Raw genomic sequence first — 16,574 nt, 5'->3', positions numbered from 1 at the left:
ACGGATGGCTCTAAACAGGGGGACTCTGTAGGTTGTGCTGTGGTTTTCCCTGATCGAATCATCAAATTACGGCTTCCTGCAGCGTTTACCATCTTTGATGCCGAATTGTTTGCGATCTTGCGGGCATTAGAGCAGATGAGATGTGTTCCCAGTCTTAAGTTTCTCATCTGTTCTGACTCCCTGAGTGCCCTTCAGACCATGCAACACTTGTATCCAGCGGATACGGTCGTCCAGAACATCCATGATGCCCTACTCCACCTGCAACGGCAGGGTAAGGAGGTTTCTTTCTGCTGGGTGCCGGGGCACGTGGGTATTAGGGGAAACGAACTGGCGGATGTGGCTGCCAAAGATGCATGTTCCCTCCCTCACGTTGTTGAATGTGCCGTCCCCCTCCATGCTGTTACCTCCCTTTTGCGTTTTCGTGTTATGCGTCAGTGGGAAGAGGAGTGGCTGGCAGTCGGTGAAAATAAGCTGCGTCTGGTCAAGGCCACCACGCGGCCATGGCGTACATCCTACCAGTCATGCAGGCGGGATGAGGTTCTCCTCACCCGCCTCCGCATCGGGCACAGTCCCTTAACGCACGGTTTTTTACTCCGGCGGGAGGACCCCCCAATCTGTAGTGCTTGTGGCGTCCAGATAACTGTCCGCCACATTTTACTTGACTGTCCTTTATTCTCTGACCAGAGGGCGGTGGTTTCCTTGCCACCGGATTTGCCCTCTATTTTGCAAGACGACGCAACGACTGTGGTTAAGGTCTTACGGTTTTGTGTCCTGTCCAATTTGTTGCCTCGGATTTTAGGGAGAGGATTTTAATGTGCTGCTGGGTGACTGGTTCACCCAGGCTTTAGGTAAGAGGTCCGCCAGTCACGATTACCTACTTGTTTCACTTCGATTTCTGTTCTCTTTTCCTTGTGTTTCCTTTCCTTTTTTAGTGCGTTTCTTCTCCTCTTGTCTTGCCTCTGTATGTGAGGATTTGTAACTGCGTCAGGCCAGTACCTTTTAACCGTTCTCCTTGTTCGCTGTCCGTCTTCGTCCCTTCTCCGCATGTGTTCCCGTTTCTATGCGTTTGGGCGCTGATGACCACGCTGTTTAGCGCCCGAAAACCTCAAACCACACACACACACACACAAACCTGTCGTAACCAATATAGGAATAGTCCCAGCTGCAAAATAAAAAAAAAATAAAAAAAGACTACAACCAAATCAAAAGTGAAGTAGTCAACACAATACTATAATGACGCGCAAGGGAGTGCTTCATGTAAATAAGCGAACTGCCTTCCAGTTACGTAGCGCGCTTATGTAAAACGGTCATGACCAAAGGATTTACCCAGCTGAGCTGCGTTTTCTTGTTGTCTCAGCTGCTTTGCAGCTCAATAACTTTATGCTCTGCCCGCTGTCGAGCCGACTAACCCATTCCACCTCTGTAACGCTACCCGCTGGTGGAATATCGTCATCACGCCTTTACGGATATACGATAGTCTCCTCATGAAATACAGTACACAGAGTCTGAGAATTATTGTTCCAAATTAACACTTTTTCATACTCACTAACTACAACTATCATGACAACACATTCTCGTATGATAAATGACAATGAGGTCTTTCGCCACATTAACTGAGTCAGGATCTTAAACTAAGCAATCTACCAGTTGTCTTATAGCATTATCTAAACTGTATACCTTTTCACTGATGCAGAAAAAACTACCGATTCCCTGGAAGAGCATCTTGACGTCTCCAGTGCTGTGGGCCTTCGCTGCACTCTTCGTCACCTTGGACTGGACGTATTACCTCCTGATCACGTCGCTGCCACAATACGTCGCCAACGTTCTGCACTTCAACATAGAAAGTGTAAGTAGAGGACTCAGAGATGCCAGTGGTGCGTTCTTCCAAGGATAGCAGTCGAGTGTAAATATTCCCATTTCATACAGGAAGCACTGCTGTAGCATCTACAAGCTATAAGCGAGTATTAGAAAATTTTAAATTTACCGGTGGTCTACTGACGATGAGGAAAATCATTTGCTAATACTGATACACAGCAATTCTTCAACTTCCATTATACATCAGTACAGTGGGAAATTCAAGGATGATGTCCACCCATCACCCCTGAAAGAAAGTTCTATGTCACCAAAAATTATTTTCAGTAGTCCTAAATGAAATGTTCAGCTTCTTAACCTGTGGAAATGTAGCAGTAATATGTGTTAATAGGTCGTACCTGAATTATTGTCTTTTCTGACTAAATTGTGCTGTTTCTCTCCAGAGAAGATAAAAGAGAAGAACAATTAATAGAGTTAGCTTAAAAACATAACTATCACCTAATTACGATGAAGCAAAAAATCGCAATAAACACAAAGAAGGAAAAACAACAGAAATTGTCTATCAAGTTACAGAACTTGAAGAAGAGTTTATTTATTTTTTATTTATTTTTAATTTTTAAATTGAACGACTTGAAAAAGAGTAAAATCACATTGAGTGTTTTTGTAAAATATATAGAATTCTCAAAACTAAGCTTGCCATGTGACTGAAATAGAATTTACAATACGTGTGTGTTATCGACCGCGACGAGTGCCAGTAGCATACGGAGTTTTTATATAAAAGCCTTTCAAAAACCGATGGATTCGTCGTGTGCGTTTGAGGGTTGCATGTTGGGTATGTCTAGCAGAGACCGGTAAACTTACAAATGGATCAGGGAAAACTGGTGTTGAAATTGATCAAGAAATCTCTTCACCGGATTCCTACAACGGGACCTATCGGGAAGCGGAAGAATGACACTGGAAAACATGCAGGAGTAACAGCGATTCATATGACCCATGTTCAGGAAGCAGTCCTAGGTCCTCAGCTGCTTTCTTCTTTTTCTCAAAAAGATTAAATTTGCCCCTCTTGTTCTTAGATTTTATTTTCCTACTGTATAAACACTAAGGTGCTTGCGAGTACGTGGCCAAAAACTTCTTTCAGTGCGTAACCTTTTTATAACTCACTCTCTCCACTTCTACATCTATACTTCTCAAGCCAACTTTTGGTGTCTAGCAAAGTGTACTTTGTCGCCATATGTCCCTCCTACATCTTTCTCTTCATAATCCGCAACTGTAGCATCAAACTTTAGCACCCTTTATGCAAACACTGGTTCGTGTAAATCTCCCCTTCAAGCAACTTCCACATGCATTACGAGGATATTCGCCTGTCTTGAATATTTTCTCCCTCTTCTTGCCGCATCAAGTTTAAATAAGGGCTCAAGTTTTCGACGACTTTCTCCGTAGTCATGGTGTGTCCTTTTTCATACGTGCCTCGTAAGGTGTCGTATCGGGAAACATCTTTCGATATTCACCTGGTTCCACCGTTTAGAAGTTTCATTGTCTCCCTGTTTGCTCCTTCAGCTCGATTTTGTCATCAGTTCAGTTAACGAACCAATTTTCACTGGTGTGAAAAACTTTCGCATCGAGTTTCACTTCCAAATAACGTAGCTCGATCGAACTTGGAACACGAAGAAAGAACTGCTACAGTAAAGTACTACTCAGAGAAATGCGAAATGAAACGAATAGAAAGACACTTTTATTCAAAGACAATAATTACACGCAAGTCACTGGTGTTTGTGTTGGTGTGTGATCACCACGGACAGCAATGCATGCCCTCCAATGTCCTTCATTACTGACCACAAGGTTGGTAAGGAGTTTTTGTGGTGGGGTGTTTCACTCTATCATCAGTTCGGTTTATAACCGCTGCATCGTCGTTGATGCACGCCTTCTCCCACAACACATCCTCCATGTGGGGGTTTTAAGTCAGTGGAACGGGCTCGTAAATCCATTCGCTGAACATAGTCTCGTTCCAAGAGAGCCTCCATATGTGCTGTTCGATGCTGCAGCGCTGTATCATTCATAAAAATGCATTCAGGCTGAATTTACTCCTGAAAAGGTGCACATGGGAAAGAAGTACAGTGTCAGTGATTACTGGTAAGTGTATGATGTTGAAAGATTTGGGGTCGGTAGGCCCATGTAACTTAATGCCTCCCCACACCGTAACACATGGAGCTCCAAAACGATGATGTTCGAGGGTGGTCCTCGGTGCAATACATGTTGCCACCTCTGACCAGGAATCAGTACTCAGAGTGAAGCTGTTCTCATCCCAGAACAGCAGTGACCCCACTCGTCACAGGGCAGGTCCCTATGCACTTGGCACCATCGGAAGCAGTACCGCGGACGTGTCGCCTCAATGGAACACAAAATACTGGCCATCGGTCAAAGAGTCTACCCGCATGCAGTCACCGTGCAGCGAGAGGTTGCCTGCCTTGCAGTCCTGTTAAGTGTGGTCGCAGTTGCACCGACTGTTTCATGTGATTCCCCTTTTGCCTGTTGCACAATGTAACCGTCATATACTGCAGCGGTTGACCAAGTCGACTATTTTCTCTCCTTACGACAGTAGCGCCTGTGGCTTGGAACGCCCCACGCACGTGAGAAAAAGCTATGTGCAATACGAAACTCGTTAAAGGTGGTCCTTCTTCCAGTTTCTCGATTAATTACACAACTGGCCATTAAAATTGCTACACCACGAAGATGATGTGCTACAGATGCGAAATTTAACCGACAGGAAGAAGATGCTGTGATATGCAAATGATTAGCTTTTCAGGGCATTCACACAAGGTTGGCGCCGGTGGCGACACCTACAACGTGATGACATGAGGAAAGTTTCCAACCGATTTCTCACACAAAAACAGCAGTTGACCGGCGTTGCCTGGTGAAACGTGTTTTGATGAATCGTGTAAGGAGGAGAAATGCGTACCATCACGTTTCCGACTTTGATAAAGGTCGGATTGTAGCCTATCGCAATTGCGGTTTATCGTACTGCGACATTGCTGCTCGCGTTGGTCGAGATCCAATGACTGTTAGCAGAATATGGAATCGGTGGGTTCAGGAGGGTAATACGGAACGCCGTGTTGGATCCCAACGGCCTCGTATCACTAGCAATCGACATGACAGGCATCTTATCCGCATGGCTGTAACGGATCGTGCAGAGATGTCTCGATCCCTGAGTCAACAGATGCGGACGTTTGCAAGACAACAACCATCTGCACGAACAGCTCGACGACGTTTGCAGCAGCACGGACTATCAGCTCGGAGACCATGGCTGCGGTTACTCTTGACGCTGCAACACAGACAGGAGCGCCTGCAATGGTGTACTCAAACGACGAAAGTTGGGTGCACTAATGGCAAAACGTCATTTTTTGGGATGAATCCAGGTTCTGTTTACAGCATCATGATTGTGGCATCCGTGTTAGGCGACATCGCGGTGAACGCACATTGGAAGCGTGTATTCGTCATCGCCATACTGGCGTATCACCCGGCGTGATGGTATGGGGTGCCATTAGTTACGCGGCCCGGTCACCTCTTGTTCGCATTGACGGCACTTTGAGCAGTGGATGTTACATTACAGATGTGTTACGACCCGTGGCTCTACCCTTCATTCGATCCCTGCGAAACCCCACATTTCAGCAGGATAATGCACGACCGCATGTTGTAGGTACTGTGCGGGCCTTTCTGGATGCAGAAAATGTTCGACTGCTGCCCTGGCCAGCACTTTCTCCAGATCTCTCACCAATTGAAAACGTCTGGTCAATGGTGACCGAGCAACTGGCTTGTCACAATACGCCAGTCACTACTCTTGATGAACTGTGGTATCGTGTTGAAGCTGCATGGGCAGCTGTACCTGTACAAGCCATCCAAGAGGTTTGACTCAATCCCAGGCGTATCAAGGCCGTTATTACTGCCAGGAGTGGTTGTTCTGGGTACTGATTTCTCAGGATCTATACACCCAAATTGCGTGAAAATGTAATCACATGTCAGTTCTAGCATAATATACTTGTCCAATAAATACCCGTTTATTATCTGCATTTCTTCTTGGTGTAGCAATTTTAAGGACCAGTAGTGTATTTCCGTATTTATGTAGCATATCAAGTACAGTTCTACCCCAGACAGCGATCTTATATCGAGGACATGCCCACGCCTCTGGGGAACCTCTCTCTGTCCATACTCCTCGAGCACTTGCGTGTGGCACCCTCAACGTCAGGATGTAACTCGATACCCCACCCACTACTCTCGGGTAATTGTGTGACATAAAAATGAAGATCAGCCATTCATTGCGCTTTCTCTAGCCTGGGTAATGATCAATCTGAAGGTCACCCTCCCCCATAGATCTAGGTCGATAGGATGCCTTAAAGAAAGCGGTAAATTCAGCTCCCTTCTCCCCATTGAGAATAGACCAGTAGGATGATTTAAAACTGGTGGGTTCCGCCATACCCTCCCCCCCCCCCCCCACTTCTTTCTAGAACGATTGCAAGGATGTTATCGGCGAGAAATATCAACATAATTTATGATGTAACACGCTTTGGTACAATTCTTCAGGCTTTTCCGGCGATTTGTTGACATTGAAAAATCTGGACCTCTGCCGGATGTTCGCGTTGTTCTCGCACGGTATTTCGACAGCGTAACTCGTTGTCTTCTTCAGGTGCTACCCAAGAATGATCCTTGGGTGGATCTAGTCCAGTATTTATGCCTGAATGGAGTAATCCTGGCGAAAAGTGGAACTAGCTCTCCCTCTCGGCGTTCTACGCATCTCGGCAGGAAACTCAGACAACTCAACATCCTCTCTTTGTTTGTGAAAGCTTATCCACCTGCTTGATGTTGCGGTACATCTCCTCCCTGTAGAGTCTCCTGATATAATTCTTCAAGTGGTTTCCCTCATCACCCTCCCTCACAGCGATTTATTCCGTCGAAATATCGTGAGAGAACGACACGCAGATGCGGCAGAGATCCCGATTATTCAACATGCCAAAAAGAATAAAGATTGTAATTAAAGCGTACAGGACTTCGTATTCCATTGGTTTCATTTTCACCTTGGAGCACACTGCATCAAAATACAGTACATCAGCATCTATCCTCCCCCATATTTGGAGAAATAATGCGTCATGCGTGGTTTGCTGCCACATTGCGTGATAGAACCTTTTACGAATGTAAACTACGTTTGTTTTCTATGGAAACTTTAAAACAACCACGTAATTGTAAAAATGCGGCGTTTGTAACGTGGGCCAGACGCTGAGAAAATTATTGCTTCCCCCATTTTCATGTCGATTATCACACCAGCACATGTAAACGATCAACGGAGTTATTTAATTTCAAATACGAAACCCTCGTGTACGCTTTACAGTCTCTTGTTGGGAATTTATTTGCAATGCCAAATTTTTCTTTGCCTTTTGTTTTCGTACCTTTCATGTAAATATGAATAACAAAGTATGCTGAGAATTTTTTTAATTAATTTGCAATATAAATAACAGAAAATTGAAAATAAAAAGAATCCCGCTTAAGAATTCAATCCCACAAACTTCGGATTTTGTTTATGTTTCCGCTGCGCTAACCGCTGCCTGGATCCGATATTAATATAAATATTTCAAGTCACCCGACACTCGGCAAAAAATACTATTTTTTGTTAATGCTTGGCCATCTAGAACACCTGCCACTGTCAATTTCATTTCAGCCCTTGCTCTGCATATACAATAAAGTTGGACGAAATCGGTGATGACTAGTAGGATCGGTTGCAAATTGACAATAGCAAGAAAACATCAAAACTGGTGATCACGAAGCAGACAAAGTTAAGAAATTATGCTACCTAGGAAGCGAAATAATCCATGACGGACGAAGCAAGTAGGGCATAAAAAGCAGACTAGCACACGCACGGCGTACATTCCTGGCCAAATGAAGTCTACTGTTATCAAATACAGGCCTTGATTTGAGGTAAAAGCTTCGGAGAATGTTCGTTTGGAGCACAGCATTGTATGGCTGTGAATCAAGGACAGTGGAAAAGCTGGAAAAGAACTGTGGTGGAAGACCGTTCACGAAATTACGAGGAGTTATCGCCCTAGCCGGCACATCCTGTGTTCTGTAAAACACAAACGAAAAAGAGTCACAAATTGCAAGGAAGACACTATTGCATTTTATTCAAAAGAATAAACTCTACTGTTAACAGAAATAGTTTTTGTTTTTATCTACGTACTGGTACAAGAACGAGGATGAAAGAGACATAAGTTTAGGCACGTATATCGAGAACTAAAATCGATGTTTTTGACATCTCTTTGCAGAATGGACTCCTGTCCGCCATTCCACAAATCGCCGCGGTGGTGGGGAGCCTGCTCTTCGGCTGGCTCGGCGACCCGTGGTTCCGGAAGGGCTACATATCCAAGCTCAACGGGTTCCGCCTCATAAACGGACTGAGTAAGTGCTGCTGACGCTCCTGTTTTGCAGTGTGTTGCTGCCAGACTAAAATCTTACGTCTCTGTCGCCATTATTTAATTGTACTTCTTCTACTGAGCGTTAATCGCGTCTACTATAAGTTCCGCTGTGTTCAAGACTTGGTAAATTTATTTTTATCCAACTTTGCGGTCGGACGCCCTTTCTGTCGCTGCAGCCGTCAGTTACCTGAGGGGAGAGGGGAAATTGGATGGGCGAACAATGTAAACTTTGTTCGGTGTGTGATCGCATTTTAAATGTTTGTGTATCGTATTTTCTGAGACGGTAATTAGGGCCAACCCAGCATTTGCGTAAACGAGCGTGAGAAACTGCCTCAAAACCATACTCAGGTTGATCGATGTACCAGCCACAACTGATAATCAGCTACGCAGATTCGATCCAAGTCTGGCTCGCCTTCCTATCTCGAAGGCTAGCGCACTGCACGTTACGCTATACGAGCAGTTGTCGACCTTACGTAATAATTGAAAAATGTTAAATGTTTGACGAGTTCCTGTAGCTGTGGGTCACTAACTGCAGAGGGAACACATGAAAAAAAATATGCTGCAAAAGTGGGACAAGTAAAATCTATATCCTGTGGAATACCAATGTCAGATAAAGGAAAAAGATCCATATGTTCAGTTTATTTGTATAGGTCACTGTTATCTATATATCGGAACATGGGTGTAAATTTACAACCAAGAATAAGCAATGTAGACAACTTTCTTTGGGGTGGGGAAAGAGGATTGAGAGCGATACTGCTGGGCGACTTTAGGAGATAAAATTACGAAGACGAGAATTAAGGAAACAATGGGAATCTAAAGAAAACTTTATTCCGTATTGCAGAAGAACAGCATTTATCATGGTACGGTCACGTAAGGAGTTTAACCAAAGAGAGGTTGCCAGAATCGTTTGGAAGTATTTTCCTGCAAACAGACAGAAACGAAGCAGACCAAAACCATGGTTGCAAGGAAGTCGTTATGGCAATAAATTTCTGGAAGGCGAGCGGTAAAATAAAAATGTTATGTCGCTTTCGGGTGTGACATTGTAAAGCAAAATCGCTCATTCGTTACGCTCTCTAAGTAGACGGAAGACAGAAAGTGTACTCTGTGAGTTGTATGTAAGCATATTATGAACCGTGTCACCGAGTATTTATATGGTAAGTAGACTCTGCCTTCCAGAACACCCGCAAAACAATTAGCCATGTACAGTGTTGCCGGTTGGTAACGAAAATACGGTATTACTAAGTGTATTAACAAAGGTAAGGATGACTGAAAGAGTTTTAGATGAATAGGTATCTCATAATTGATGACGAATGTTTAACAGAAACAAATTTCACTTTGAATATGCTCCAAGGTGACGTAAAAAACCCTTTAATTTTCTTTCAAATAGCGTCACCAGCACTACCACGGTGTTCACTAACAGCGCTGCTGAGTAGGAGAAAGTATCGTTGCTGAATAATTGTAACGAATCGCAGAAGGACTTGAAATTTCTAGTTAGTATGGTTAATGAGAGCCCTCTTTAAACGCAAATAATTGTCATAAACAAGATGAAAAATCAAAAGTACACGAAAAACAGCTTTGGAGGTAAAATTTCGGAGCCCCTCAGGCACTTTAAATATCTAAGTGTAATCGGTGCGATAGGAAATGGAATGAACAAGCACATCATGTCCGGGAAGGCGAATGTAACATATATGTTTGTTATGATGATTATGTTTAAGTGCAGTGAAAACTTCATGCAAATCACCGCAAGATACTGACCAACACTCCAACATTTGGGATTCTTATAACGCATGTGTCATCATGAAGGAATACAGAGATACGCTGCTAAGATCGTGATAGATCGTACGAAAGAGTTATAGAGATAAAAAGGAAACTGAAGTGCAAATCGTTGGAAGGAAGTCGATGTTGTTCTTGCAAATCCTATTGGGTAAATGTGGAGTACCAATATTTGATATAAATGACGCAATAATGCTACTGCCTCGTACACAATTTGACTGAAAGCGTCCGAACACCATTATGTAATTCGAAATTGACCACCAGATGTCAGGTGAGGCGGACCCACCAGTGTGGCAGGAGGCGGGGAATACTGTGTTGTCAGTAGGGGGGGCAGGAACAACAGAATGGGTCGGTCAGCGGAGCTCAGTGACGTCGAAAGTGGGTTAATCATCGGATGTCGTTTATCAGACATAACCTTTGTAAAGCTGCCCAAATCGACAGATGGTGATGTGATTGTGAAGTGGAAACGCGAAGGAATAACAGCTAAGGACAGAGCAGACAGACCTCATGCAGTGACGCACGAGGACCATCGAGCATGGCGGAGATTGGTTGTAATGACTCGCCTGAAATCAGCGGAAGGAATCATTCTTGAGTTTCAAACATGTTCCTAGCAGTCCATCCAGCACATTGATTGCACGTAGGGACATGAAAAGAATGGGGACAATGGTCGAGCAGATCCTCATAAACCACACATTTTTGTAGCCAATAGAAAGTGACGCCTGAGGTGGTGAAAGAGCGACGACACTGGACATTGGATGACTGGAAACGATTGACTTGGAGTGACGAAGTACGTTATAGCCTGTGGCAGTCCTATGGAAGAGTTTGGGTCTGGCCAGTGTCTGGACAATGTTACCTCTATCTCGAGCAGTGCCAAGAATGAAAACAGAGTACTCTGTTTCTGTATTACTTTTCATATGTAATACATGTTTCAGCAATTCTTTAGCAATCTTGTCAAACACTAAGCTACTCTTAAGTAGGCTTGTCAAGTCTAACTTTATTTAACCCAGATTGTTAATTTAATTTCAGTTTTTATATAGACACTGTTTTTCGCGTTTAGTGATAATGTTTTTTCTGTTTCGCTTTGTTCATATTTACGAGTATTTCCGGGTTCGATTCCCGGCAGGGGACTGGGTTTTGTGTGCCCATCATCATTTTTATCATCATTGACTCGCAAGTCGCCGAAGTGGCGTCAACTAAAATGGACTTGCAATACGGCGGCCGAACTCCCCCGAAAGGGGCCTCCCGGCCAACAATGCCATACGATCATTTCCATTTCCATTGTTCAACTCTTTAAATTTTTAATTGCATTACTATCACCCCATTGTCAAAGATGACATTTACTGTTTGTTGGTTCATCAGTCTAATGAGTAACATTTTTCCGATATTATTTACAAATATTGTAACTTCTTTGTCGACAGTAGTCCAAGTCTGATGATGCTCTTGTAGGCTGAAAACCGGTTAACTGAATACATTATTCCTGTAGAACATACACAGTGTTCTGCTTTTTCTTTATTATTATGCCTGTCTGCTAAGAAGCGACGGAAGAAACAGTTAATAGTAGAATTAAGTTGCATGGTGAGGCATAAGGTATTTTTCCCTCGCTACATGCGACAATGTAACAGGGCAAAGAGTGTTCACTATTGTCCGAATATTAATATGATACAGGGAATTCAGCAGCCGTGTAACTGTGATGGCTAGTATGACTGCTAAAATCAGTTTCATGCGGGATCAGCATATATCAACAATAGAAACACACACTCGCTCATGATTTGAGAATGCTTGTACAGTGAAACCGCTGATTGAGTATGCAAAGCGAATTATATAGAGCGTCTAAGAACGAAACTTATAATTTCCGTGATGTTACAGACAGATAGGGAACGAAACTGGTTTGCCTTGTTTGAGAAACCATCGCAGCACACGTCTAGAATGGCTATCAAGAATCCACTGAAAAGTCTTAAGAGAGAGTAATAAACGCTCATGTTAAACATTGTATTTATGTCCATTTAAAAACAAGAGTAGTCACTATGTTGATTGGGCAAATCTGAATTTTGTTATAAGATGAATCTGTGCCCTTGTACAACTGAGAACCATAAGCAGACTGGAGCATAAGTGGGTTACAAAAGTAACTGAATACATTTTAATAGACTGAAATACATTAAACATATCAGGAGCGATCAAATGTATCCTTCTGAAGCGTTATTGTAACATATATACAACCCCGAACGACTCCTATGCTGATATATAATCACCGACATCTAGGCAATGGGATAGTTTGGCCTTCAAACCTTGATCGACCCTTACAGTATCGAAAAGTCTATGGGAGCGCGTGAAGGTGACGGTGGGATAATTAACCTATGTCATACATTGTCTTTACCGGGATAGTCTGAAAAGTTCACGGATTCGGCAAACATTCACTTCACAAGTTAGTCCTCGTGGTTGTCCTGTGATTCGCGCGTAACCGTGTACTTACGAGAATCAAGACTCAATTTAACCTCATGCTGAGAAATGTCCTGTAGTCCTTCAAAGAAAATAACCTTGTACTTCCAGATACTTCTGAAACATCTGTTTATTTAAGATACTCTTATAACCATATTTTGTAGACTGCTTATAGCAGAATAAAGGGCCCATAGTAGTGAGTAGATAGATAGTCTCAAAATTACGATCATTTCCGCATATGAAATGTGTTTAGCATAACATTTTAATAATAATCATTGTGTTGAACTCTGTCACTTTTACTTTTCAGTGTATCACTAAGATTCGTATCTACCGTTGCTAGTCGTGTTCTTGATTTTTTAAGACTGGTTTGATGCATCTCTCCATGCTGGTTTATCATGTGCAAACATTCCTCTTCCTCTCTGCATAACTACTTTAACCTCAGTCCACTTGTTTGTAGTCAAACGTTGGTCACCGCCTAGAAGTTTTACCCTCAAACTTCCCTCCACAAACTCACTCTTCTTTGATGCTTCAGGATGTGCTCCATCAATCGAGCCCTTCTTTTGAATAAGTTGTGCTATTAATTTCTTTTCTTCTCGATTCGATTTTGTACTTCTTCATTATACTAAATGGTTCAAATGGCTCTAAGCACTATGGGACTTAACATCTGAGGTCATCAGTCCCCTAGACTTGGAACTACTTAAACGTAACTAACCTATGGACATCATACACACCCACGCCCGAGGCAGCATTCGAACCTGCGACCGTAGCAGTAGCTCGGTTCCGGACTGAAGCGCCTACAACCGCTCGGCCACAGCGGTCGGCTTCATTATACTCTTGGGCATTCAACGCACGACGAATATGAGCTCTCAGCCAAAAATGTTCCTCCAAAATTTAGTGTGATGCGTTGCCCTAGCTCCAGAATTATGATTTTATGACCAGTGGCTACCGAAAAGTGCGCCGCAACCGACTGGACAATACTCACAAGCAGTTACTCCACAGGGAAATGAGGCAGCTAGAATTTTACTTCGCGCAAAGCTCTTGCAATGTAAAATCATCTTTAGATGTGAAATCTTTTTCGACTGTAGCAAACGAGACAAGGATTCTTAAACGAATGCTGTAAATATGAGAACATGCTCTGGTAAACAGTATCTCGTTAAGAATTTTCGGTATGTACTGCCACAGTTCACATGTTTGAGTTGTATCTTCAAGTTAATTTTGATTTTGGTCAACATACATCAGGTAAACGTGTTGCCGAAGGCACTGAAATAAATTGTCTGGAGGGCAATATAACGTGGTAAACAACTATTGCCACCTGTTTCTGCTGACCTCACTCGTTATCACCAAGGAACAAATAGGATCATCCAGAAACGCGCTCCAAGGTCACTGCGATATTTCAGTATACGAGACCTGTTTTGGGATTTTCATAGAGAAGAAAATAGCTCTCTGGCCTTGTAGTTTTATTGCAAGACAAATATGAACTGCCACGTTGTCCGAGCAAAGTCTTCGCAATGATACCTTCGTCACGGAATTGAGGCACTTTTGCAGATTCACGCAGCTAAATTTTCCGTGCTGTGGTTTCGCTTATCTCACGACAACGCCGCTAACTCGTGCTGACTCTGTGGCACTTACTAAGCGGTTATATATGTTACGCTTCATGCAGACGGGGTACACTCGTATGCCCAGGAGGGAAAATGTAAGGGAGGAGGCTAGCGGACGAGCAAAGCGGTTAGCGGCGGCTCGAACAAACATAAGAAAATGGTAGCGGGTTTACTTTACAAGTATAGCCATGTGAAACGTACAGTTTGGTTGCAAACAGTAATTTCTCCGTTAAGATGTTAACAGATCTTTAGAGCAATTGCAGACACAACTGCACATTACAAATAGTACAGGCCGTCTCTGTTTCGCTTTCACTGGCAGCGTCAGCTCGTTCACTGTTATATTCGCTTGCGGAATCAGTATTGCTTCCATAACTATAACTATCACTATTCGAATCTGTACCAATTCCCACATTTATAATCATCTCCAGTGCTTCGTCCAGTAAAAGTTCTCTTACTTAAGGAGCTCACAGCTTTTTTCCAATCTTGTTATGGAAGCAATTTGTTCATCTATAAGTTTTAATAACGTGTCCATTCTGAATGTCTCATTGCGTTCAGAAACGCCGTAGTTGACTCTTGCCCATATCAGCTCTGTAGTATTCAATTCTGGGCGCCATGTAGGTAGTCGTAACAGTGTGGACTCATTTATGTCTATTTTATAAGTGATGTTGCCTGGTTTGTTCATTTTCATCAGTGAATACAAATGGGATCTGAGCGTGTCTTTGTGGAAAGGGATTCCCTTTCCTGTTAGCCATGACAACATGGCAAGGAGCGTTGTCTATAATGAAGATAGTATTGGATAGTAGAATAGGTATATAAACCTCTCTCTGAGGCACTTCTCATAATATGGGAAATCCACGAAATTTTGGTAATCCCCTATTTTCTGGCCAGATTTAAACCATACGTAGGCCTTCGGTACAAAACCGTCGTCCCCGCCAGCATGGATGACGATAATTCTGCTTCCTTTCGAAACAGGTTTCAGCAGACCCTGTAGTGAACTGTTGCTCCATCCGTACGAAGCTGTGTGAGAAGTGAGAACGTAAATTGGAGCTTACGGGTGCTCTATGCCGAGGTTATCAGCGCAGAAGGTATAGACAGTTGGGTGACACTCATATCTGCACTGTGGGATACTTTTTAAGGAAGCAATTGGTTTTGCCCTAAGCAATTCGTTTACCCTGATACTACTTTGTTCCAGGAGAACTTTTTGGTTATCTGCCTCTCTTAAATTGCGAAGAATTTTACGAGACGTATTTATACTGCCTTAAAAATTTATTAAACTCTGTAAATTTTAATGAATTTCCTACATATTGAGTCTTCTTTTATCTGTAATGTAGAAATTATTCACCACGAGGCGAACGACTTGCTCATCAAAATTGTCTAAACTGGCCATTCAAGATCTGGGTTTTTCCATATGAGGTGTTAAAAATGTCGAGGATTCACCTGCCTGGACTCTTTTCAGTTCTCTCTTGATTTGCTGAACGGAAGCAAAGGACACACCAGTTGCTTTGGCCACTCGTTTCAATGTGGAGCACCTAACACAGCTTCTTTCTCAATAAAGTGACAGACATTTGCAACTACATCACCTGTTTGTCTAAAAGGAAATTTGCTCTTTAACTTGCTTTATTTGGTGGTATCTTCAACTTCGAATGGGTCTGTACTAGTGGAGCGCTCCGCTCTGCCTAACAGGAAGGTAATATGTCCGACACTGGCGATCGCCTGTACGGGGGCTACTGTGCATCGTGTTTACATCCATTTGCATGAACTGTACCTCGCGTTTATTTTACTACGAAGCTTTTGTTCATTCTCAAAACATGTTCGACTTATTCTCGTCTACATACATTAATTTTGGCTTCTACAGAATAGATGTCGTTTTCTGGTATTCCCATTTTTGTACGGCATCTGTTAGGTTGTTCAAATGGCTCTGAGCACTATGGGACTTAACGTCTGAGGTCATCAGTCCCCTAGAACGTAGAACTAGTTAAACCTAACTAACCTAAGGACATCACACACATCCATGCCCGAGGCAGGGTTCGAACCTGCGACCGTAGCGGTTGCGCGGTTCCAGACTGTAGCGCCTAGAACCGCTCGGCCACCCCGGCCGGCCCATCTGTTAGGTCAGCAATTGATTGCACGTAGGAATAATATATAATTTCACCTAATTTTGTTTTTATTCTTATATTTGCCGAATCAGTCCTTCAGATGACCATTCTTTTCTGATTTCTTCACACGTTTCCTGTAGGAGATTCGTCTTAGCTTCCTGCACTTCGTATTTATTTCATTCCTAAGTGAGATATTTGTTTATTCCTGTCTTTCCCTGAAAATTTTTGTACTAGTATTCTTTCGACGATCAGATGACGTACTTCTTCTGTTACCCAGACTTCTTCAACTTCTTCACAGTTATGTATTCCTCGTACATGTGTTAACCTGTCCAACGTCTGTGATTGCCTTCTTTAGTGATGTCCACTGCTCTTCGACTAAACTGCTTACTGTAGTATTTATTATT

The 16,574-nt window shown here is 43.0% G+C and overlaps 1 protein-coding gene across 1 annotated transcript in view; it reads left to right on the top strand.

The window, feature by feature from the left end:
* Window positions 1-16,574, top strand: part of LOC124789055 (sialin-like) — an 89,370-nt gene that overhangs the window by 41,059 nt on the left and 31,737 nt on the right. The window contains exons 6-7 of the mRNA XM_047256346.1: window positions 1,694-1,846; window positions 8,118-8,250. Coding sequence (XP_047112302.1) covers window positions 1,694-1,846; window positions 8,118-8,250 — 286 coding nt within the window. The remainder of the gene's footprint in view (window positions 1-1,693; window positions 1,847-8,117; window positions 8,251-16,574) is intronic.

The sequence above is a fragment of the Schistocerca piceifrons genome, chromosome 3 (assembly GCF_021461385.2).
Source record: "Schistocerca piceifrons isolate TAMUIC-IGC-003096 chromosome 3, iqSchPice1.1, whole genome shotgun sequence".
NCBI lineage: Eukaryota > Metazoa > Arthropoda > Insecta > Orthoptera > Acrididae > Schistocerca > Schistocerca piceifrons.
Note: the sequence above shows the minus strand (reverse complement) of the source record. Positions and strands in the feature narration are given on the sequence as shown.